At 42.0% G+C, this 25,441-nt stretch overlaps 1 protein-coding gene across 1 annotated transcript; it reads left to right on the top strand.

Annotated features, from left to right (window-relative positions):
- Window positions 1-6,779: 6,779 nt before the first annotated feature.
- Window positions 6,780-23,130, top strand: chrd (chordin). The gene is made up of 20 exons (XM_036562789.1): window positions 6,780-7,105; window positions 8,668-8,771; window positions 8,935-9,061; window positions 9,695-9,835; window positions 9,949-10,066; window positions 10,745-10,832; window positions 12,290-12,431; window positions 12,533-12,670; window positions 12,799-12,881; window positions 13,808-13,955; window positions 16,070-16,176; window positions 16,562-16,847; window positions 16,960-17,201; window positions 18,037-18,150; window positions 18,505-18,796; window positions 19,621-19,677; window positions 19,817-19,920; window positions 20,022-20,279; window positions 20,941-21,034; window positions 22,068-23,130. Exons 1-20 carry the CDS (start codon window positions 6,973-6,975, stop codon window positions 22,127-22,129), a joined length of 2,838 nt encoding a protein of 945 aa, XP_036418682.1. The 5' UTR covers window positions 6,780-6,972; the 3' UTR covers window positions 22,130-23,130.
- Window positions 23,131-25,441: the final 2,311 nt, after the last annotated feature.

The following is a 25,441-nucleotide window of genomic DNA, read 5'->3' as shown; positions in this document are numbered from 1 at the left end:
GATGTGCGAATCATTTAAACCCTATATTTAATTTAAATGAATGCAAAGACAACATATCAAATACTGAACCTGAGAAATTGCATTGTTTTTGAAAGATATTTGTCCAATTTCAATTTGCATCACCTCTTCTTTTAATAACACTCCGTAAGTGTTTGGGAACTGAGGAGACTGACTGTTGTAGTTTTGAAAGTGAAATGTTTTCCCATTCTTGTTTAATATAGGATTACAGCTGCTCCACAGTTCAGGGTCTCCTTTGTTGTATTTTTGTTTCATAATGCGCCAAATGTTTTCAGTAGGTGACAGATCTGGACTGCAGGCAGGTCAGTTTAGTTCCTGTACTCTTTTACTACAGAGCCATGCTGTTGTAATACACAAAGAATGTGGTTTGGTATTGTCTTGCTGAAATAAACAAGGACTTTCCTGAAAAAAACGTTGTCTGGATGGCAGCATATGTTGTTCCAAACCTGCACACATAGTTCAGCATTAAAGGTGCCTTCACAGATGTGCAAGTCATGCCGTGTGCACTAATGCATCCCTGTACCATCACAGATCCCCTTTTTCAATTTTGTGCTGATTACAAGCTGGATGGTCCCTCCATGATTTCCCTCCATGGCATCCATGATTTCCAAAAAGAATTTCCAGTTTCGATTCGTCAGACCACAGACAGTTTTCTACTTCACCTAAGGCCATCTTAAATGAGCTTGGGCCCAGAGAAGTCGGCAGCGTTTCTGGATACTGTTTATATTTGGTTTCTTCTTTGCATGGTAGAGTTTTAACTTTCCTTTGTGGATGCAGCAATGAACTGTGTTGACAGACAGTGTTTTTTGGAAGTGTTCCTGAGCCCGCTACAGATTTCCGCTGCAGAATGGTGTTTTCAATGCAGTGCAGTCTGAGAGGCCAAAGATCACTGCTAGCCAATATTGGTTTTCTGCCTTGCATGCAGAGATTTCTCCTGATTCAATGAATCTTTTAGGGATATTATGTACCATAGATAATGAAATCCCCAAGTATAGAATTTAATATGCTTTTTAATACATTTTAGTTGTGATATTACTCAATAAATAACATTGAAGCATTTCAGCAAATTTAGTCATATATTTATAATATATTGCAAGTGTAAAAAGTTATGTTTTTATATATGAAGGGCTTCAGTCTCTTACTGGGGGGATGCAATTGCTTTATTTCAATGTGGAGAATACACAAGCCAACCCTGCCGTCAGGGGTAGCTGGTGTGAGACCTCACAAGTACAGTAATTGGCTACATAATGTATAGGTGTGGCCATGAATTGAGCTCTCCATGGGAACCAAATGTCCCCACAAAGATGGAAAACATGAGGATTTTGACACTGTGTTGAGATTTAGTTAGTGTCCCCACGAGGACATTTTAATCCAGCTGTATGTGTATCTGTGTGCGTGTGTGTGTGTGTGTGTGTGTATCTGTGTGTATCTGTGTGTGTGTGTATCTGTGTGCGTGTGTATCTGTGTGTGTATGTGTGTGTGTGTATCTGTGTGTGTGTGTGTGTGCTGGTGTATGTGTGTGTGTGTATCTGTGTGTGTGTGTGGGTGTGTATCTGTGTGTGTGTGTGTGTGTATCTGTGTGTGTGTGTGGGTGTGTATCTGTGTGTGTATGTGTGTGTGTGTGTGGGTGTGTATCTGTGTGTGTGTATCTGTGTGTGTGTATCTGTGTGTGTATCTGTGTGTGTATGTGTGTGTGTATCTGTGTATCTGTGTGTGTGTGTGTGTGGTGTGTGTATCTGTGTGTGTGTGTGGGTGTGTATCTGTGTGTGTGTGTGTGTGTATCTGTGTGTGGGTGTGTATCTGTGTGTGTATGTGTGTGTGTGTGTGGGTGTGTATCTGTGTGTGTGTGTGTGTGTGTGTGTGTGTGTGTGTGTGTGTGCGAGTGACAAACGTTTTAAATTAAACTCCAGTCAGTAGATTTTACACCGCCCCTGAACTGAGAGAGAGAGAGAGAGAGAGAGAGAGAGAGAGAGAGAGAGAGAGACATCGAGAGGGAATGAGAGAGTCAGTCTGGGTGTGAGGGGAAGTAACTATTATTGTAATACACAAAAGCCTCATTATACTTCACTGTATAATTGGGGTCAATTTTCTCTATTTTCACCCCCAAATACCCCAAAATAACCGCCCCCCGCCCCACACACACTCACACACTCCGTTTCCTTAATGAATCGCTCCGTCCTCCCAGTAATAACCCGGTTAGCACCTCCTGATTAAATGCTAACAGGCCATCATCGATTCTCACCTGCTTCACCAGCGCGTCCTCGCGGTAAACTGTTAACTCATTTCGGAAACGCTAATACACACACACACCCTCACACACACACCCTCATTCACACACACACACACACACACACACACACAACACCCTCATTCACCACACACCACACACCACACACCGCACACACCACACACACACACACCACACACCTCTCACACACACACACACACACACACACACTCTCTCTCTCTCTCTCTAACACACACATACACACACGCCGGGTTTGTATTGCTGTCTTTGCGGGGACTGCTGAGGCTGAACGTGATTAGTTTGGCGGTTCAATCTCCAGTCTGGGATAAAAACTGTTTTTCTCTCTTTCTGAGCACCCAGAGCCGCTCCCACTGTCCGCGCGCAGAGCTGAGGGCCGAGCGGGGAGGCGCTGTGTGTATATTCAGGTGTGTTTCAGGTGTCCGGCCCGTCTCGCAGGTCCATTATCAGCTCTAACGCGCTGTTAAACCGTTTGTCACAAAACATTAGCAGCTCCTCTGAGCGCAACAGGCCAGAGACCGTGAGAAACCCCCCTCTGTTCACCCCCAGCCCACCCCAACAGCCTCGACTACCCCTCCATCCTCCATACACCGCTCTCCCCACCACGCGCCGCTGCCATGCCCCGCTTTCAACCCAACGACCACCTTTCACTCTACTCTCTTCCCCAGAATCTATCTATCTATCTGTCTATCTATCTGTCTGTCTGTCTGTCTGTCTGTCTGTCTCTCTCTATCTATCTATCTATCTATCTATCTATCTATCTATCTATCTATCTGTCTGTCTGTCTATCTATCTATCTATCTATCTATCTATCTATCTATCTGTCTGTCTGTCTATCTATCTATCTATCTATCTATCTATCTGTCTGTCTGTCTGTCGGTCTATCTATCTATCTATCTATCTATCTATCTATCTATCTATCTATCTATCTATCTGTCTGTCTCTCTATCTGTCTATCTATCTATCTATTCTTCATTAGTAATAATAATACGAAAACGTTTTTCTTTTCTTTTCTTTCCCCCCTTTTTCCATTTTTTTATTCAGATTATTTTTATTTTCTACTTTTTTCTTACTATTTTTTCCTTTTCTTTCTTCTTTCCTTTGTTTTCATCTAGAAACAAGGCTGGGAAAGCCCCCCCCCCTCCTCATCTGTAATAAACACCCTCAGCTTGTTTCTTCTTGGTAACTCCTGTTTTCTTTCTTTCTGTCTTTCTGTCTGTCTTTCTTTCTCCTACCTCCTACAGGTAGCCCGTTCACTGCCCCCCCTCCCCCTCCTCCCCCGGTCAGGGCTCTATTGCCCGTTTCCTCTCTCTTTCTCTCTTTCTCTGCCCTCTTTAGCATGTGCATGGTGCTGCAGGGTGGAGGGCCGGAATGAGCCCTTCCCTCCGCGTGAGCTCCGCGCGCCTTTATTACTGTCTTATTATGACTTTATGATTCTATTACCCCGTTAGTTTACCCTCATTTACCCCGCGCGCTCGCTCTCTTCCTGAGGGGGAAATGGCCCTCGACCCCCACAGAGAGAGAGAGAGAGAGCTCAGAGTGACAGAGGACCCCTAATGACCCCCATCAACAACATCATCATCACACATTATTATTATTATTATTATTATTAAGTCTGTGTTCACTGTAACTATAAAGCAAAGTTTCTCCTGTTTTACTGGAAAAACAAGAAAAATATGTGCAGTAAAATATCAATATTATTAAAATACAATACAGTTCAAATTAAATGCAGTTAAAATTCAATAAATAAATTAATAAATAAATAAAGGACAATGAACTAAAACTCATTTGATAGAATTTACTGTTTATTTGCTAAATTTAACATATTTTGGAAAAAAAATTAGACATAATATGTGGCCTGTGCAAAAGGTATGGCACATTCAGAATTTTATGATTTATTTTTATTTCAAATTTTTAAACTCAGCAAAAAACTGAAACTTTGCACTAAAATTTACAAAGAATTTAATGTATTAAAATGTTAATTTATTTCAGCTATATATGTTGAATTGTTTGAAATATACACACACACACACACACACACATATATATATATGTGTGTGTGTGTGTGTGTGTGTGTGTGTGTGTGTTTTCAAATAAATCAATAATTAAAGTAGGTGAAAACATTCTCAGAGAACACGTCTGTAAAATAAATTAATAAAAAATAAATAAAAAAATAAAATGATAAAATTTGGCCTGTTCAAAAGTTATGGCACATTTTATGTTTGAAAAATATCAATTGAAAAATCTGAAACTCAGCAAAAAATTGAAATTGTAAAACTAAAATTTGCAAACAATTTTATATTTTATATATTAAAACATTTTCTTTTTTAACTTAGTGGTATTTTTGTGCAGAATTTCTATGCATTTGCTGAATTTAACATACTAAAAAAATTCAAACATAAAACATAAAATGTGCCATAACTTTTGAGCAGGCCACCTTTTATGATTTTATTTTTTTTTATTTATTTTTGTACATTATTATTATTTTTTTTTTTGTTCTCTGAGAATGTGTTCAACTACTTTAATTATTTATTTAATAATTTAAAAATAAATATATATACACGATTAGTTTAAACTAAAACATAAATATGCCATAACCTTTGAACAGGCCATCTTTTATGATTTTATTTTTTATGTATTTTCCTACATTATTTTTTTTCTTGTTCTCTGAGAATGTGTTCACTAATTTTAATTAGTTAATTATATAAAAATAATAAATATAATAAATATAAATGTATATATTCACGATCACTTTAAATTAAATCGAAAATTTCACACAAATAATACGGTAAAAAAGTCAGCGTGTCTGTTTTCAGATAGAGCAAAATAACTACTAAGCTGTGAAGGAAACAGTTGATCAGCCTCTGATTGATGTGTGAAAGTTATTTTTCCGCTCTTAATGTTTTCCTGTTACTCCTATTAGCAGTTCTTGTTTGGGTGTAAAAGTCTCAACTTTTATTATTTATTTCAAAACATTAACATTTGGCGTGTTTGAGGTTAATCAGCTCTGACAGAGACAAAAGCCTTTGAACTGTTTGTTCCTCTTTAAAGCTCCTCGAGACTCTTTTATCATCGCAGGTGTAGCTGCGTTTTTCTCTGAAGCTCTTTCAAGTCTTCACCGTAGAAAATCAGTTCAAAGAACATAATTTTATCAATTTTAGCGCCAAAAAAAGAGAAAAAACTTCACGGAATGATCGTTTTCGATCCTGTATTTTCGCTCCAAACTCACAGTCCGGCTTTTCTGCCTCGGTTTCGTTTTTACAGCCTCTTTATTTCTTTACTTTACAGCGTGACTGGAGCGAAATGAGGAGCTGCAGCTCTTTGAACATGATTGAGAGTCTGTGGCTTAAACAGGAGGAGGAAAGGAGTGAGGAGCCAGAGAGAGAGAGAGAGAGAGAGAGAGAGAGAGAGAGATAGAGAGAGAGAGAGAGGGAGGGAGAGAGAGAGCTTGTGTTGGTATTCAAACCATTTTTATTTGTTTCTGTTGAATCACTTGAAGAGTCGAACACGGTGTTCGGCCTAAATAAACCCCCCTCACACACGCGCCCGCCTGTATTCCTGTGTTTGTGGGGTGTTTCCACACTCTAGGCTTCTGTGTGACTCTGTTGGACCCCCTTAACCTCCGTCAAAGGGCAACTCCACCGAGTTTTCAAAAGCTCTGCGTGATTCAGTGGGGAACAGAGTAGTTTGGTGTGAAACGCTCAGTTCTAGAGAAACCTAGAGTCAGAATCGTTCACAGTGGTGGTGATAGGAACCAGACGACCACCTCGAAAAGCTCCCTCCTTTCCAGATTTTCCATCATCAGTATCACATAATAGAACTCAGAAGGCTCGTGTAGGTTCACTGGTGGTTTTGGATAGTAAATAAAGTCATCTGAATCACTCTGAATGGATTTGTTTACTGGGTTGTGTTCAAACTTTGAAAATTCGGTGGAATTCCCCTTCAGCTTGGGTTCTGTAATAATTTATTTCCACTTGTTTTCTTTCCTCTTTCTAGATCTTTCTTTCTTTCTTTATCTTTTCTTTCTTTTCCCCTTTCCATCTACATATTTTCTCTTTCTTTCTTTCTTTCTTTCTTTCCCACGTCTTTCTTCCCTCCTTTTACATCTTTCCTTTATTCTTTTCTCTTTCTTTCTTTCTAACGTCTTTCTTTCTTTTCTCCTTTTTTATCTTTCTTTTTTGTCTTTGTTTCTAACAACATTAAATCGACGTCCTCCGTAGGTCCCCACAACGTCATATCTTCCCTTACCTAGTCCCCATAAAGCGCTAAATACTAAACACCCAACACACACACACAGAAAATTTTTCAGAGTGGGCGCTGAAGTGAATCTGAACCTGCGTCCAGGCGCCGCGCGCGCAGGTAGAGAGTTCATCTGGGTTTGTGACTCTGCCTCCACGCCCCCCCACAACCTCACCCCCCGCCCCCTCCTCCTGGTTTTCCCCTCCCCTCCCGAGTATAAAACCGTGAGACGCTCGCGCAGACCAACACACCGCTCGCGCAGACCGACACGCAGCTCGCGAGAGCATCAGCGCTTTAACACTCAGAACGCGGAGAGTTCCATTCGAGTGCCATCATCAGCAGAGCGCGAGCGCTGCCTCCTACAGACTGACCGGGACACGCGCAGGGACGAGAAGAGTGCGCGCTCTTTCTTTCGCTTCTCGCTCTGCTTCTCTCTCTTCACCGCGAGGATGGACGTCCTGCTGCTGCTGGCGGTCGCCGCGTGCGCGCTTTTCTGCCCTTACGCACACGCGTCTCGGGCCAAAGCGCCCGCGCTGCCCATCCAGTCCGAGAGAGAGCCGCTGCCCTACAAAGGAGTGTCCGGTACGTCTGTCTGTGTGTGTGTGCATGTATTTAGCTATGTGTGGGGACCGAATGTCCCCAGAAGGACGGAAAACAAGCGCGTTACTGACTTTTCTCAAGGAGAAAACCGCTTTTAGTAGACTATTAAAGGGAAACTTCACCAGATTTTTCCAGAATTTCTGTATGAGTCAGTGGTTGAGGTGTAAACACAGTCAGTTGGAGTGTTCTGATGTGAAACGGTTCATTATAGAGAAACTTAGCAACTCAGATTTTCTTTACAGTGGTGGTGATGGGAACCAGACGTCACAATACGCACAACACTTTGTTGATTTTGGGACTATTTTGCTGCACAATGCCCTGCATGTATCCCTCCACCATGAATGGGTTTCTTTACATTTTAGGCCAAAATCTCAAAACAGCTCACCAGGTCATGCCTTCTTAACCACTTAGTGCAATAACTTTCAGTCAGGGGGCTTTTAGAGGGGGACATCTGGTTCCTATCACCACCACTGTGAAGGATTCTGACCCTAGAATGGAGAGTTTCACACTAAACAACCCTGAATGGCTTTGTTTACATCATAAGCACTAAATAATTATGCAATGGTAATAGGTGGAATATCCCCACAAAGTTAGGAAAACAAAGACAGGACAGTGTGTGTGTTAGTATCATTGACTTTGACTGAGTGGACTGTAAGAGTGATGCTTCAAAGCTGTAAGGTCAGTCTGTCCCCCTGACCTGCTCCTGGGTCTGTCTCTCTCTGTCTCTCACTCTCTCTCTCTCTCTCTCTCCTCTCTCTCTCCTCTCTCTCTCAAGCTCATTCACTCTTCTAATGTTTACACCCCAAAATAGCCCTTAATAGTTTGGTGATGTAAAGTAAAGGAGGGGGTCTGAGCGCTGTGGCTGAGGGGCTTTCTGACGCCGTTCCAGATGCCAGGATCACCAAGTTCACTCAGTTAGCCCACACACACACACACACACACACACACACACACACACACACACACACTCACACACACACACACACACACACAGACACACACACACACACTCACCGCCTCCATCCGCTTCTAATCTTCCCCAAAATCTCACTTTTCGTCATTTTAACCAAACTGGACGAAAAAACATCTTAGTCATACCCGCATGATCAGACGCCAAACCTCGCAGAGCCAGTCCTCATCCCCCTCCTCCGGGACAGACCCCCACCTTCAGAGCCCGCTCAGCCCCCCCGCACCCCCCTCTGCACCTCCATGCCTCTGTCCTCCTATCTTTCTCTCTTTCCTTCTTTCATTTTTGTCCTTTTCTTTCTTTCTCTTTCTTTCTTGACCTTTCTTTCTTTCTTATGTTGTTTTTCTCTTTCTTTCTTTCTTTCTATCTGTCCTACCGTCTGTCTTTTGTCTCTCTTCCTTTCTAAACCAAACACTTTCTGTATCTGTTCATCCTCAGTGAGATGTGAGGTGCTCAGTGTCACTCAGTTGATATTTTAAAGCAGACTGAGCAGCACTTTCCTAACCATGACTCTCTCTCTCCCTCTCTCTCCCTCCCTCTCCTCCCTCCTCTCTCTCTCTCTCTCCCTCTCCTCCAGGATGCTCGTTTGGTGGAAGGTTTTATTCTCTGGAGGACACGTGGCATCCGGACCTGGGAGACCCGTTTGGTGTCATGCACTGTGTCATGTGTCACTGTGAGCCGGTATGTTCAAACGTTCTCTCTCCTTCTTAAAACCATCTCGATATAACAACACTGTCAGAGGGCGTTTCAGCCAATCAGAGCTGACCACCACAGTCGCTATGCCGGAAAGGAATTGTGAGGAATTGATTTGTTCTGATGGTGTGTTACTCGTGTGTGTGAGCAGCAGAGGAGTCGGCGTGGAAAGGTGTTTGGGAAAGTCAGCTGTAAGAACATCAAGCAGGACTGTCCCGAACCCGACTGTGAAGAGCCGGTTCTGCTGCCAGGACACTGCTGCAAATCCTGCCCCAAAGGTAGAGACTTACATATATATATATATATATATACCATAGCAACCACTAGCAATCACCCTAGCAACCATTTGGGATACCAACCACCTAACACCCTAGCAACCACCTGGGATACCCTAGCAATGGCATAGCAACATCTTAACTAGCTCTTTTCTTCAGGAAATGCACTTTTCTAGTTTTGAAAATTATATATATATATATATATAATATATATATATATATATATATATATATATATGCACAGCCACAGACTTTCCTGATGTACTTGAACACACCTGAATAATTGCATGTTTTTCCACGGCTGGTGAAACTGAATGAATGGAAAGTGGAGTGTTTGGGAGGCCCTGTCACACACAGTGTTTATGTTTCTGTGTGTGTGTGTGTGTGTGTGTGTGTGTGTGTGTGTGTGTGTGTGTGCCTGTTTCGGGAGCCTGTTGGAAAATCCCTGGCTCTAGCTTGGGATGGATAGATAGATGGATGGAGGGGTGAATGAGAGACATTCACGCATTCATGTTGAATGACTATGAGTAGCTAATATGAAGCCACTGTGTAAGTTACGTAGTTTCTAATTAACGCTAGAAAAGAAGCTTCTAGACCGACTGATTGACACTGATGGATGGATCTGTTTCCCCACAGGTGACTCCGGCAGGAAGTCTACAGAGTCGCTTTTCGACGGCTTTGAGTTCTTCCAGGAGAAAGAGGACGACCTTCACAAGTCCTACAACGACAGGTCCTACCTCAGCTCTGAGCAGATGAACACCGGAGACAGCAAGACAGGTCAGACACGCACTCTCACTCAGATTCATAAAGACATCAACGCTCAGGAGCCTGATGGCGTCTCCTTCTGCAGGTAGTCACTTTATTTTTTCTGTCTCCCTCTCTGTCTGTAGATTTTGTGGCCCTGCTGACCGGAGTGCCTGAGTTGTGGCTGCCCAGCTCCAGCGGAGTAGCCCGAGCTCGCTTCACGCTGACCAAAACCAACCTGGCGTTTTCCATTACCTACCAGAGGTAACACACAAACAGAGTTATTTTGTTTTGCAGAGACTGCAGGTCAAAATCAGCTCTAACCCCTCAATGCTGAAGGATATATAGGCCCATATATATATATATATATATGTGTGTGTAAATTAGGTATGTTTCATAGAAGATATGGAATAATTCAGAGTAGTTACTGAATAATTAATAGTAGTTACTATTAATGGTTACGATTAATGGTGCTTACAAAACAATTTATAATAGCTACTGAATAATTTGAGGTAATTATTGAATAATTTGTAGTATTTACTGAATAATTTGTAGTATTTACTGAATCATTTGAGGTAGTGATTGAATCATTTGAGGTAGTTACTGAATAGTTTGTAGTATTTGCTGAATAATTTGTAGTATTTACTGAATCATTTGAGGTAGTGATTGAATCATTTGAGGTAGTTACTGAATAGTTTGTAGTATTTGCTGAATAATTTGTAGTATTTACTGAATCATTTGAGGTAGTGATTGAATCATTTGAGGTAGTTACTGGATCATTTGTAGTATTTACTGAATCATTTGTAGTATTTGCTGAATCATTTGAGGTAGTGATTGAATCATTTGAGGTAGTTACTGGATAACTGCTGGATAATGCTGACACTAATTGTTTGGAAAACACTGCAAGATATTTACAGACACTGTCCTCTCTCTCTCCCTCAGGATGAGCAGGCCGGGCGTTATAGTGTTCCAGGACTCAGACGGAAACACAGCCTTTGAGTTCCGGGTTCCGCGGACGGAGTCAGACATGGTAAGCACAGAACGCTCCGCGGTGTGTGGCTCCGTAACTCCCCCCACAGCACTTCCACCGTGTAACTCCTATGTTATCCAAACACCGCCAGCACCGCTTACTCAGCCAGCGTGTGTGAGCGTCCAGATGTTTGTGCCATGAGGTCAGTGGCATTAGGAGTGCTAATGCTAATGCTAAAGCTAAAAAATGAGCCGATTCGCTGCCTCCCTGAGTTACGGAGTGTTTGCGCCGCCAAATATTTGTTTAAGCGTTCCTGCTCAGACACAAATCGCCAAAGAGGCTCTTTGGTGGATGACAAATACCCACACAGCCCTTACAGCCCTTACAGCTCTTACAGCAGCAGTTTGGTCGAGTGAGCCATAAAAGGCAGCTTCGCAGCTGGTTTAAGTCCTTAGACATTCAGTTTAATTCTTCAGCCTCCTAAAACTGCAGGCTTGTTCTTCAGCTGTTTGTTATAAGGCTTATTATTCAGTAACTACTACAAATTATTAAGTAACCACTATGAATTTTTCAGTAACTTTTTCAGTAATTAGTTATTGGGTACCTACTGTGAATTATTTAATAAGTATTATTAGTTATTCCATAACCACTATGAATTGTTTAGTGACTACTATTAGTTATTCAGTAACTACTATGATTTTTTCATTACTGTTAGTCATTTAGTAACCATTATGAATTTTTTAGTACCATTAGTCATTTAGTAACTAGTATGATTTTTTCAGTACTGTTAGTCATTTAGTAACTAGTATGAATTTTTCAGTACTGTTAGTCATTTAGTAACTAGTATGAATTTTTTCAGTACTGTTAGTCATTTAGTAACTAGTATGATTTTTCAGTACTGTTAGTCATTTAGTAACTAGTATGAATTTTTCAGTACTGTTAGTCATTTAGTAACTAGTATGATTTTTCAGTACTGTTAGTCATTTAGTAACTAGTATGATTTTTCAGTACTGTTAGTCATTTAGTAACTAGTATGAATTTTTCAGTACTGTTAGTCATTTAGTAACTAGTATGATTTTTAGTACCATTAGTCATTTAGTAACTAGTATGATTTTTTCAGTACTGTTAGTCATTTAGTAACTAGTATGAATTTTTCAGTACTGTTAGTCATTTAGTAACTAGTATGATTTTTTCAGTACTGTTAGTCATTTAGTAACTAGTATGATTTTTTCAGTACTGTTAGTCATTTAGTAACTAGTATAATTTTTCAGTACTGTTAGTCATTTAGTAACTAGTATAATTTTTCAGTACTGTTAGTCATTTAGTAACTAGTATGATTTTTTCAGTACTGTTAGTCATTTAGTAACCACTGAATTAGTCAGTAAGTACTATAAATAACTGAAAAAGTACTCTAAATGATTCAGTAACTATTATGAGTTATTAAATATGTATAACATATTAAAGAGATTTGGGAACTGAAGGAGTTGATCGTTTCCCATTTCCCGTCCTGTGTGTAGATCTGCGGTGTTTGGCGGAACCTGCCCAAGTCTCATATGCGCCAGCTGCAGGAGGAACAGCTTCGCGTCACCATGGTAACGACGGACGGCAGGAGGGAGGAGATCCAGGGGAAAATCATCAAACACAGAGCACTTTTTGCAGGTGTGTTTTGTATTATGTAATTTGTAAAACTATTTCTTAGATGGTGGCTGTCAAAAGTTTTCCACCAGCTAAACCACCACACTTCACACTTCCTTTCGCAGAAACCTTCAGCGCCACCCTGACGTCCGAAGAGGAGAACGCTGGGATGGGGGGAATCGCCATGCTGACACTGAGCGACACCGAAAACAACCTGCACTTCATTCTGCTCATGCAGGGAGTCGTTCCCGCCTCGGAGAACGGTGAGCGCACTGAGACGCACACAGACACAAACCCGACTTTCCTCCTTTATTGTTCTTTATTTCCACTGTTTTCCTCTCAGTCGTCTGAGACCTCCGTCCTGAATTCAAGCCCCCTTTTCTTCTTTTAGAGTCTCCACTGGTGCCCATCAGGGTGAAGCTGCAGTACCGCCAGCATTCGCTCAGAGAGATCCACGCCAACGTCACCGCTCACGTGAGTTCACACGCGCACACACACACTCACTCTCAACCCACATACACACCAACACATACATTTACACACTCACATACACAAATAAAGACACCAGCTCACAGAGAGGGAGAGAGAGAGAGAGAGAGAGAGGAGGAAGGGACGCAGGAAAGAGAGAGAGATGGATGAGAGAGGTTTACAAAGAGAAAAGAGACAGAGATAAAGAAAAGAGAGATGAAGAAGAGGATAAAAGAGAGAGAGGGAGGAAATAGAATGGGGTAAGAAGAGAAGGAGAGAGAACAGAAAAGAGAGAGAGAGAGAGAGAGAGAGAGAGAGGGAAAAGAGGACAGACAGAAAAGAGAAAGGGGAGAGAGAAAAAGAAAGAGAGGAGAGAAATAAAGGGAAAGGGGGAGAGACAAAAGGAGAGAGAAGAGAGAAAAGGGGACAAAAACTAAAAGAGAGAGAGAGAGCGAAAGAAAAAGGGAGAGAGAGAGGATGTGGTGATTGGGGCTTCTGGCTTACAAAAAAGGGGATGAAAGGAGGAAGAGAGAGACAGAAAGAGGAAACACTTCAACAACTGCACACACATGCCAACAGTTACGAGCCTGCGGACCGAGAGAGAGAGCGAGAGAGAGAGAGAGAGAGAGAGAGAGGGAGAGAGAGAGGGAGAGAGAGGAAGGAAAGTATGGGTGTGTTTTTAATCTTGAGGGAATCTTCTCTCTCTCTCTTCACCCACACAGCGCCCACACTCAGTCTTTTCCTTCCTCTCTCTCTCTCTCTCTCTCTCTCTCTCTGACCCTCTTTGTTTCTCCTCCACCTTTTTCTCTCCTGAACAAACATCTAAACGTGTGTCTGTCTGTTTTCTTTCGCTCCCTCTGAATTCCGGCCGCTCCGTCGGGCCTGACGGACGTGTGTACATGAGCTCTGACGCGCGTCTGTGTTTGTTTTAGGACCCCGACTTCGCCGAGGTTCTGACCGACCTCAACAGCCGGGAGCTCTTCTGGCTCTCCCGCGGGCAGCTGCAGATCGTCGTGGAAACGGAGGGTCACGACCCAAGACGCATCTCCGGCTACATCACTGGCAAGAAATCATGTGACAGTAAGTGTCGGTCGGTTGGTCAGTCAATCAATCGGTCAGTCAGTCGGTCGGTTGGACAGCTGGTCAGTCAGTCAGTCGATCAGTCAGTCAGTCAGTCAGTCAGTCGATCAGTCAGTCAGTCAGTCAATCAGTCAGTCAGTCAGTCAGTCAGTCGATCAGTCAGTCAGTCAATCAGTCAGTCAGTCAATCAGTCAGTCAGTCGATCAGTCAGTCAGTCAGTCAATCAGTCAGTCAGTCTATCAGTCAGTCGATCAGTCAGTCAATCAGTCAGTCAGTCGATCAGTCAGTCAGTCAGTCAATCAGTCAGTCAATCAGTCAGTCAATCAGTCAGTCAGTCAGTCAGTTGATCAGTCAGTCAGTCAGTCAATCAGTCAGTCAATCAGTCAGTCAGTCGATCAGTCAATCAGTCAGTCAGTCAGTCAGTCAGTCAGTCAGTCAATCAGTCAGTCAATCAGTCAGTCAATCAGTCAGTCAGTCAGTCAGTTGATCAGTCAGTCAGTCAGTCAATCAGTCAGTCAATCAGTCAGTCAGTCGATCAGTCAGTCAGTCAGTCAGTCGATCAGTCAGTCAGTCAGTCAGTCAGTCAGTCAGTCATTAGTCAGCCAGCCTGATTTATTTGTTTATATTTTTATCGTACTGTAAAGATGTACGTACTGCGAGCGGCGCTGGCAGGTAAAGTAAATAAAAGTTAAAACTTACATTTTGTCTCCATGACAATGTGAAATATTTTCTCGTTGAGGTATTTAAATAAGCGTCCAGGGCTACATTGGTAAAAATGCCCGCCCCTGTTAGAAGCCCAGGTTCTTAGATGTGGATCCCGAGGTGGAACACAAGTCCAGCAGATCAGGGGTGAAAAGTTCAGAAGCCAAAGGCTGAAGGTTCTACTGTCATAAATTTCTGTTGGGTTGCTAAAATTACAGCAGCCGCTCGAAGAGTTCTGGATAGAACGGAGTGTGTGTGTGTGTGTGTGTGTGTGTGTGTGTGTGTGTGTGTGTGTGTGTGTTAAGGCAAGCCGTTGTGGAGGAAAGACACATGTACACACACACACACACACACACACTCACACACACACACACACACACACTGGCAGGTTCCTGCCAAGGTCGCAGTCTGCTGGCCCTCTTCCTCCACACAGCTCCAAACTCATGATTAACAACCTGACGTTATGAGTGGAGAATTCAAACAAAACCTCTCTCTCTCTTTCTCTCTTCTCTCTCTCTCCCTGTCTCCCTCTCTCTTTTTCTTATCTCTCTCTTTTTATGTCTACCCCTCGACCTCTCTTCTTCTTCTCTCTCTCTCTCTCTTTCTCTCATGCTTTCTCCTTTCCCATCTTTTTCTTCTTCCATCTCTCTCTTGCTCACTCTACTCTTTTTCTCTTCCTCTTTCCATCTCAGTCTTCTTGGCTTTCCCTCTCTCTCCCCTTCTCTCTTTCTTTTCTCTTCCCCTCTCCCTTTGTCTTTTTCCCTCTCTCCATCTTTTTATTCCTCCTTTGTTATCTCTCTCTGTCTGTTTCTTTCAACCGTCTTCTTTTCCTCTCTCTCTCTCTCTCTCTCTCTCTCTCTCGTCCCTCTCCCCCCTATATCTTTTCCTCTCTCTCTCCCCCTTTTAATCACCGTCTTCTTTTCTCTTTTTTTGTCACATTCTGTTTAAATATTTCTCCATTCCTCTCTCGCTCTGTGTACTCTCTGCCCCCCGTCTCTCTCTCTCTCTTTTACCCACTCCTTCTTTCCTTCTGCTCCCCATTTTCTCCTCAACTTGTCCCTCTCTCTCTCTCTCTCTCTCTCTCCCCGTCCCATAATTCTCTTGGGTTTACATCATCCTGACCGCCGTGGCCGACCCTGGATGAGTTAATCGGCGTTTGATTGCTTTTCCTTGGCTCAGGCCTGTTTCAGCGTTTCACGGAGACGTGGAAGAATGCTGCGAGCATGAAAAAGAGAAGCGCTGGATTAAAGGGGGGGGGGCATTGCCTCATCTCGCATGCAGAAGGGCTGTCGTTCACCGTGTCACGCACACGAGGGTCTCAGACAGAGGGTCTCAGGGGGCCTTACGAGAAACTTTTCTGTGAAACTTAATATCTCTCTCTCTCTCTCTCTCTCTCTCTCTCTCTCTCTCAGCGCTCCAGAGTGTCATGTCCAGCGGTGATGCCTTGACTCCACTTAAAACCGGCGCTGTGGGATCAGCCGTCTTCAGTCTCCATGACAACGGCACCCTGGACTACCAGGTATGAACATTTTTTTTATTCAGTTAATGTACAGAAGCCATGTCGCCCCCTATACTTCTTGTAGTGTATTACAATCTGTCAGAATGGCCTCATTTATCAACATAATAGAGCATTAGAGAGCATTATAGAGCACTCTATAACGTATAAGAGTAGGTGTGCATTGAATTAAGTCTCATATGACCATTATAGAGCATTATAGAGCACTCGATAACGTATAAGAGTAGGTGTACATTAAAGTAAAAGCATCATATGACCATTATAGAGCATTATAGAGCACTCTATAATGTATAAGAGTAGGTGTGCCTGCTTAATCAGCGTCATTGATGACTAATCGACTTCCTATCCTAAGCGAGTAACTGAGTTAATGATGTGATGGACTTTGCAGGTCCAGGTGGCCGGTGTGTCCAGCGATGTGGTCAGCGTGACGATTGAGATGAAACCGCGGCGGCGTAGTAAACGCAGCGTGCTGTACGATGTGACCGCAGACTTTGTGGCAGCGCCGGCGGGCGGACGGGCGGTGGGCAGCTATGGGCGGATGGAGGCCAGACACATCCACATGCTGCTGCAGAACGAGCTGTTCATTAACGTGGCCACGGCGGAGCACACCGAGGGGGAACTGAGGGGTCAGATCAGAACGCTGCTGTACAGCGGCCTGGACTCGCACACGCACGGTGAGAGATTAATCATTAATATTGTAAAAATGTTTACCGTTATTGTTTTGTTGCCCAGCCCTATAAAAAGGCCATTGAGCCCCATCCCTAATCCTGATCTTTTGCCCTCCAGAGCTGCCGTTCCCTCTGGCCGGTCAGTTCGTGTCCCCGCCGGTGGGGACGAGCGCGGGAGGCCATGCCTGGGTCTCAGTGGACGAACGCTGCCATTTGCACTATGAGATCGTGGTCAACGGCCTCGGGAAAAGCGATGACGTGGCGGTGAACGCTCACCTGCACGGCCTGGCCGAGATCGGAGAGATGGACGAGTCAAACACCAACCACAAGAGGCTGCTGACCGGCTTCTACGGAGAACAGGTGAATATATACATAACAAGACAGAAGCAATCGATTTGAGCGAGTTTATTAATAGCTGCCAAATAACAGCTGAGAGTTATTAGTTCTGACAGTATTTTTTGCTTGATTTTTCAAGCTTTCTGCTGTAAAACTTTACATTATGTAAAGTTCAGCACTGAAGCATCTTGACATTTAACAGTCAAATAATAGCTGACAGTTATTTGTTTGTTGGTTTTGCCTGTGTTCATATTACCCCTTAAAAGCTTAAGCAAACAAGACGCTTTACGTTGTAAAACCTTTGACATAAAACTTCACAGTGTAAAGTTTAGGGCTGTAAAGTTTGCTGTAACCGACGCAGAATCCCTTTTACATTTGTTTTTAAAACTTTTTGCTGTAAAACGTTTAACATGGAAGCCCCTTCAGAGGAAGAGGTTGTAAAACTTTACAATGTAACATTTGACGTAAACAGTGTCAAGTTTAGGGCTGTAAAGTTTGCTATACTTTTGTTTTTTCAAACCTTTTACTGTAAAACCTCACAATGTAAAGTTAACATAGAAGCACGTTGACATTTGACAGTCAAATAATTTTTTGTTCTTTATTTGTTTGTTCGTTTGTTTTGCTAGTGTTAATTTTACCCCTAAAAAGCTTTGACTTATCATTGCTGTTTTGCCGAGGGGACTAAACAAGAAGCAAGACTGCGAAAGAAGAAAAAGAAATGACACAAAAGTCTTTTATTCTGTTTTTTCCATTTCATGAGGACATGACTAAATACTAAATTACACCTGGCTTTCTCTCCCCTCTCCTCTCTCTCTCTCTCTCTCTCTCTCTCTGTCTCTGTCTCTGTCTCTCTCTCCAGGCCCAGGGAGTTCTGAAGGATCTGAGCGTGGAGTTGTTGAGGCACTTGGACAAAGGCACTGCTTTCATTCAAGTCAGCACCAAAATGAATCCTCGGGGAGAGATACGGGGACGGGTAAGCACACGCACTCTCTCTGCTTACTTCACCAAGACTACAAGCTCAGCAGAAACTCTGAATCACAAATTACATCCCATTCCAAAGTGTCCATGGAAACTCGGTTTATTACTGTAAACAGTGTAAACTATTTCTATAAACCACTTTTTTTGTGGTGGTAAATTGTGAGACTCAAAGCATAAATATCTCTTGTGAATGTTGACATTTCCTCCACTTTTTCTGACGTCTTGCCACCGTGTTGACCGAGTTGCGCTCAGTATAAAATAACTGCAAACATGCGTCCATAAGACAACACAGTGAAAGGCTGTGCTCGAATGCAGAAAACAGAAACTTAGCTCCTTCCTCTCTTTCTAGATCCACGTCCCCAACAGCTGCGAGTTCGGCTCCCGCGGTGAGGTCGTGGAGGAGGCGGAGTTTGATGACCTGGTGTTTGTAAGGGACCCTGAGGAGCTGCGGAAAGACCCCCACACCTGCTTCTTCGAGGGCGAGCACCACGCTCACGGCTCCCGCTGGACACCCCACTACAACTCCTGCTTCAGCTGCACCTGCCAGAAGAAGACGGTCATCTGCGACCCCGTAATCTGCCCCGCCCTCACCTGCCCACACACCTACCAGCCCGAGGACAAGTGCTGCCCGGTGTGCGACGGTAAGCCCAAAAGTTTTGCATAAAAATCTGTCATAAGATGTAAAACTTTATGATGTAAAGTTGCACATTTTTAACATTTATTTTCGTGCCCTAAAACCTTATAATATAGATTTTGATGTAAAATCTGTGGTGTAAACCCTAAAACTTTACATAAAGTTGACAATGTCCCAATGACCTTACAAGCTGCACAGTTATTTATTTTGCCACAGTTAAAATCTTACAATGTTAATTTTGATGTAAAAATCAGCAGCGTAAGTTGTAAAACTTTACGATGTAAAGTTGACAGTGTCCCAGTAATCTTACAAGTTGCACATTTTTCCGTTTTTCTGTTTTTAGCTTGATTTAACTGAATCTGAAACACCTTGATGTGTTAACATTGATATAAAGGTGTTTGTTTTTGCAAGTTGCTGCAAAACTTTGTATTGTAAAATTCGCTGTTAAACTTTACGATGTAAAGTTTGTTGCAGTAAACTAAATCAAATGTCATTTTGTTTGCTTTGCATTGTAAAAAACATTGAAACATTCAATGCAAAACTTTCCAGTGTAAAGTTTACACTGACACTGAAGCACCCTCACGTTTGTGCTTGAAGTTGTTGTAAAGACGTTTTGCTTGTGAGTTTTTTTGCTGTACAACTTTACATTGTAAAGCAAACTTTACATTGCAAAGGTTGACATGAAAGGACTATAACATTTGTCGTGTTTGTTTTAGTATGAGCACAGATGTTCTTCCGGGTTGCGTTGTAAAGTTGTAGTTTTAAACATCGTAAAGTCTGGATTTCATTGCAAGTTTGTTAAGTTTTCTTTCTGTTTTGTGTGCTTTTCAGAGAGGAAAGCACCCAAGGAGATCCCAGCGGCAGAGAAAGTGGAGGAGCATCCAGAGGGTGAGTTAACAACTTTTTTATTGCAGTTTACAAAGTTTTGACTGATTTTCCTCCATAATAACTACAATGCTATTCCATGCAAACATAATTTCTAGCTGAAGCAATTGGCTAATTTCAGAATTTTTGTGTTGTGGTTTAGGGTGTTATTTCGAGGGCGATCAGAAGATGCACGCACCTGGAACCATGTGGCATCCGTTCGTCCCTCCCTTCGGCTACATCAAATGCGCCGTGTGCACCTGCAAGGTGAGACCTGCACTTATTTCTGTTTGTTTGAACGTTTCAGGGACAAAAACATGGCGAAACTGTATTGGATCATTTTTCTTAACTCTCTGTGTCTCTTTTAGGGCTCTACGGGTGAAGTGCACTGTGAGAAAGTGACCTGTCCACCACTCACCTGCAGCCGGCCAGTCAGACGCAACCCGTCGGACTGCTGTAAGGAGTGTCCAGCCGAGGACACGTCCCTACCGGAGGAGGGCGAGTTGATGCAGGCGGACGGGACGCGCCACTGCAAGTTCGGCAAAAACTACTACCAGAACAGCGAAAACTGGCACCCTCGCGTGCCATTGGTCGGAGAGATGAAGTGCATCACATGCTGGTGTGATGTAAGTTGGCTTTTTATGATATCAAATAAGCTTTTACAAACAATCAAAAATGTAACAATTACATAACGATCAGTTTGGAAATATACATTGATTCAAACAGCGTTTCAAGAATCGTTTAGGTAGAAATAAAATTGATGGAATTCTACTTAAAAACTTTACGGTGTAACACTTGATGTAAATCTTCACAATGTAAAGTTTAGGACTGTAAAGTTTGCCTTAACTGACAGTGAATCACCTTGACATTTGTTTTTTTCGAGCTTTCTGCTGTGAAATTTTACGATATAGAGTTTGACACCGAAGCATCTTGACATTCAACAGTCAAATAATAGCTGTTACATATAGTTATTGTTTAACGGAATTATCAATAGTTTAGAGAGAAATATAATTTACTTGCCTCGAACTGTGTTCGTTTGTTAATTGAGCCCAAATAGACTTTATTGTGTGCTTTCTGAAATTGCATGGCATGTTGCTATCTATGAAAATGGACAAACTTCTAATGGTGGTCAACTCTGGCAAATGGGATCCTATGTAGGACGATTGGTGGAAAACATATGGGGCGCATTCCACTGTCAGAGAAAGCACTCTGGGATTTGTAGTTTTAGAGGCCTGATTTCATGCATTCCTAACATGCCTCTCTCTCTCTCTCTCTCTCTCTCTCTAGCATGGGGTCACCAAATGTCAGAGGAAACAATGTCCACTACTCAGCTGCAGCAACATCACACGCAGAGAGGGGAAGTGCTGCCCCGAATGTGCAGGTAATGCGCAATTTCAACCGATAACTGACCGTCATTAGTCAGCAATTAATTTCTAAGCCTAAAATCAAGACACGACAAATCAAAATATCAAGCACAAAATGTATCACTCTCATTCTGAAATCTGATTGGCTGAGCCAGCAAAGTCGAGAGCTGAAAACACATTTCACTTTTACTTTAGGCTAAAATCATTTTACTTTGATGAAACGCTTTTTGAAGTGTGCTTTTTACATTGTGTACATAAAATATACTTTTAGTTTTCTCTATTTACATCAAGTACTTAAGTATGCTTCTACTTCAACATACATCAGTTTCTTTTGCACTAATGATGTACTTAAGTATGCTTCTTTTCCGTAATATGTAAGAGATTTTTTTGCTATCAATATACTTAAATATGCTTAATTTTTGTAATATATAAGAGTGCTTTTTTCACTATTGATGTACTTAAGCATGCTTAATTTTCATAATATTTAAGAGCTGTTTTTGCTATGCATGTACTTAAGCATGCTTCCTTTTTGTAATATGTAACAGCTTCTTTTTCGCTGTCATTGTACTTAAGTACATCTCTTTTTCACGATATGTAACGGCTTCTTTTTTGCTATTGATGTGCTTAAATATGCTTCTATTTTGCAATATATAACAGCTTAGTTTTTACTGTCAATGTACTTAATCATGCTTCTTTTTTGTAACATAAGAATTTTTTGCTATCGATGGACTTAAGTAAGCTTAATTTTCATAATATATAAGAGCTTTTCTTGCTATTAATGTGCGTAAGTATGCTTGTTTTTCGCAATAGCTTCTTTTTTCTCTATTGATGTACTTAAATATGCTTCTTTTCCATAACATTTAAGAGCTTCTTTTGCAATCAGCATACTTAAGTATGCTTTTTTCGCAATATATAACAACCTCATTTTTGCTATTCATGTACTTAAGTGGGGATATATAACCAAAACAAAGTTGATGGCTGGACTATGTAACGGTGGGCTACTGAAAGTTCTGCCGAAGTTCTAAAAGTTTTCTTTCCTCTCTCCGACAGACGACTTCACCAAAGAGGAAGAGATGAAGATGGTGGAGAAGAAGAAAAGCTGGAGACACTGATCTGCTTCTCCCCTCATGCCTCCCTCCCCACATCCACCCACCCACCCCTCTCTCTACCTTCACCTCCGGGCTGTCTCTTGCCGGCGGACTGTTCTGGAAACGACAGAAATGCGAGACAGAGAAAGAGTGCACGGCCGAAAGGCAGGCCGAGGGGGTGTCGCTGAAGGAAAAGAATGTAGAAGAAGAAGAGAAAGAAAGAGGAAAGAAGAGGAAGAGGACCAACTCGCTGCTGCATTGTATAGAAAAGTCCTTCTTGGATTGAATGTGTTTTTTTTTCGGTTTATTTTTGTACAGCTTTGTTATTGTATGTTTTTTTTATTTTTTTGACTCGGAGCAAAAATGCAGCCCGTGTACACACACGTCGCATGTTTTCTCGCTGGTGGTTTGCGGGACGGGGGGGGGCGTGTGCGTTAAATTGGCCTGTTAAGTCGAGGCGCAGACTTACAAGGCGCAGAGGCAGCAATAAACTCATTGGGTGGCAGTGAGTGAATGTAAAACGCATACACATGCACATATCCAAACACATGCTTTCCATATGCTTCAAACGCAGCGCCGCCTCGCGCTCATCATCATCATCATCATCACCGCAGTCAGCATGCAAATTTCAGCCCCTCGTCTCAGCCAATCCGCCACAGTGCTCTGGATTACGCAGTGTGATTGTGATGTCACAAAGGGGAATTTCGCTTATGCAATGCGACTGTGATGTCACAAAGGGGGATTTCGCTTATGCAATGCGACTGTGATGTCACAAAGGGGGATTTCGCTTATGCAATGCGACTGTGATGTCACGAAGTGCCCGGCTAAAGATTTGCCTCTGTTACAGAAACACTTTTGATGAGTGGGAGGGGTTTGATTGATTCATTTTGTTCTGGCTCCGCCCACTCGCGTTGCACCTGTCTGGTTCTATGGATACTAATGTATAATATTTTATAATTATTTGCTGTCAGTATTGTGATTATTATGATGAATATTTTATATTTATTGAGCTCGTCGGATAATTCAATAAAAATGTTCTTTATAAGCCCCTTCTCGCTCATGTTTTCTCTAATACCTGCTTATATTTTATATTTTTTCTCTTTAATATTCCATCTACCTCAGCTGACCATTGGCTCATGAACATCCACTTCCACTTTCTTCATGGCTGATTAATCAAGATTATGTGTCTAATAACAATCGGACAGTGAGTGCGTTTACATGCGCTTAATAATCTGATAACTGCAGAAAATCTGATTTTGTCAGTGATCTGATCAATGCATTTACATTCACTTGAGTAATCAGATAATGGGGAAACTCCGGGTCTACATGAGTCAGACAGTAATCAGATTTCTGCTTTACAACCAGCCAGTAAACTCACAGAATAAGACGTGACGTAAACGTAATGTAAAACTTCACGCCACAGCTTTATTTAACATCACGCCAGTTTACCTGAAAATATGAACATACATCATCTAGAAGATGAAGAATATTGAAATTCTTCGTTTCGTCAAGCATGTATTTGGTTTCAGCGTCGCTCCAAAAGTGTTTTGCTGCCATTTTGCGGCGACGCTGCTGCTTATTTCCGGTACCGTGGTCTGTTCTGCACATACGCAGACTGAGAAATCCGAAAGAAATCAGAGTAAGAGTCAAATGCACTGAGAAATCTGATTACTGAGCTAAAATCCAGCCTCTTTATCAGATTTCTTAATCAGATTTCTAGACCTTACTCCAATCTATGAAATCGGAGTATGCTGTTTACATGACCATTTGAATGATCAGATAACTGCAGAAATCCGATTATGATACAATATATATATATGTATATATATATACATACGTTTAACAAAATGTTACACTGACGCCTTAAAAATACAATATAATACCATGTTTTTCAGTATTTACTGTGTCCACCTTTTACCTTTTTTACAGCTTCCATTCTTTCCAGGACACCGACTTACAGGTTTTTTAAGAAATCTGCAGGGACATTTTTCACTCCTCCAAAGTTCAGTCTTAGAAGTTGGTTGCACTCTCTGTTATATTCCCAAACACATTCGATTTATACATGGATCAAAGTGAGAGTTCAAAACACATCTGGGACTTTTAACTTGGATTTTAGACTAAAATGTTTTTGCTCTGGGTGACTCTATATCATAATTAAGTTTATTTTATTAAAATGAAGGATTGAACATCCCGTTTTTTCGCTACCAAAACAATCATAAAACTACTGAAACTTTACCGAAGGTTTCAGTAGTGACTGTTTCAGAAGTGATAATTTTAGCTCATTTTGAGCAGAACTCAAAAACGCTAACCAGCACATGACCAGCAAACTCAGTTTTGAACAGCTGTATCATCATATTTGTCAAAACACAAAGATTTTGTGATACTTAATTACAGAAAATGTGTTTCAGTACTGACAATTCTGAATGTTCCTCACTGACTTTCAGACTTTGAGACACATTTACTTCAAAATAAATGGGATCTAACTGCTCACCATGTGGCCATGAGGGACACGGAAACAGTCTCACGTCCTAATTTAAAATTCAGGGGTGTGGCTAAAATAAGGCTCCGCCCACTGACTAAAACTCTGTAGCTGCGTTCCAAAGCCTGGGCTGCAGCCTCGGTAGGGCGGGTCCTCGGTAAGACTGTCCTATGAAGACTCCTCCTTAGTAGCCTATTGGTCACACAAATGGAACCGTCTTAACGAGGCTGCGTGGTGACGTCACCAGAAAGGCCCCGCCTCTTGCAATTGTGGCGCGAAACTTGTGAGGGAGCTGGTGACAGAAAATGGAGCCTGTTGCCGTGTGTTTGTTGCTATGGTAGCTGATACGTCAACAGGCTAATGTAGTTAGATAAACTACATACATACGAACACTTCCGATTAAAATACGATGTATGGACGAATATTTTAATTAATCATAATTAAATAATTTTGCACTTTCTAAGGTAATGAAGACGAATTTAAGAACACGAACAACTTACATTTTAAAACAAGCGCTGCTCCAACTGCCTCGTCTTCTGTCATTTTCGTGAGGCTGTTTTTTTTCCCTTCACGTTGTTCATGCACAGAGAACTGTGGGTAACCGAAGGACTGTAAGGATACATCAGTTGCATCCTCGAAATCACTCAGAATGTAGGCTGCATTTCTAGGCTGTATAGGAAGGATCCCTCACTTTGGAACGGCCTTCTATATATAAGGAGATATAGATATATCATATCTCAATTTTGGAGATTTTTCAGTTTTTTACATAATTTGAAAATACCTGTGACTCCTTACATTGTGTGTAAATTTCATGATGAAAGGACCAAAATAAACGGCCCAAAATGACTCAGAAAAAA

Source organism: Colossoma macropomum, unplaced genomic scaffold, assembly GCF_904425465.1.
Source record: "Colossoma macropomum unplaced genomic scaffold, Colossoma_macropomum, whole genome shotgun sequence".
Lineage (NCBI taxonomy): Eukaryota > Metazoa > Chordata > Actinopteri > Characiformes > Serrasalmidae > Colossoma > Colossoma macropomum.
The sequence above is the reverse complement of the archived record's forward strand: the minus strand, read 5'-3'. Positions and strand labels throughout refer to the sequence as shown.

What these genes read in the sequence shown, in the direction of transcription:
- chrd (XM_036562789.1), top strand. Translation starts at nt 6,973, where the DNA reads ATGGACGTCCTGCTGCTGCTGGCGGTCGCCGCGTGCGCGCTTTTCTGC. An exon ending in CTGCAAATCCTGCCCCAAAG is followed by an intron (nt 9,062 to 9,694) that starts GTAGAGACTTAC and finishes GTTTCCCCACAG; the next exon opens with GTGACTCCGGCAGGAAGTCT. An exon ending in CGCGGACGGAGTCAGACATG is followed by an intron (nt 10,833 to 12,289) that starts GTAAGCACAGAA and finishes TCCTGTGTGTAG; the next exon opens with ATCTGCGGTGTTTGGCGGAA.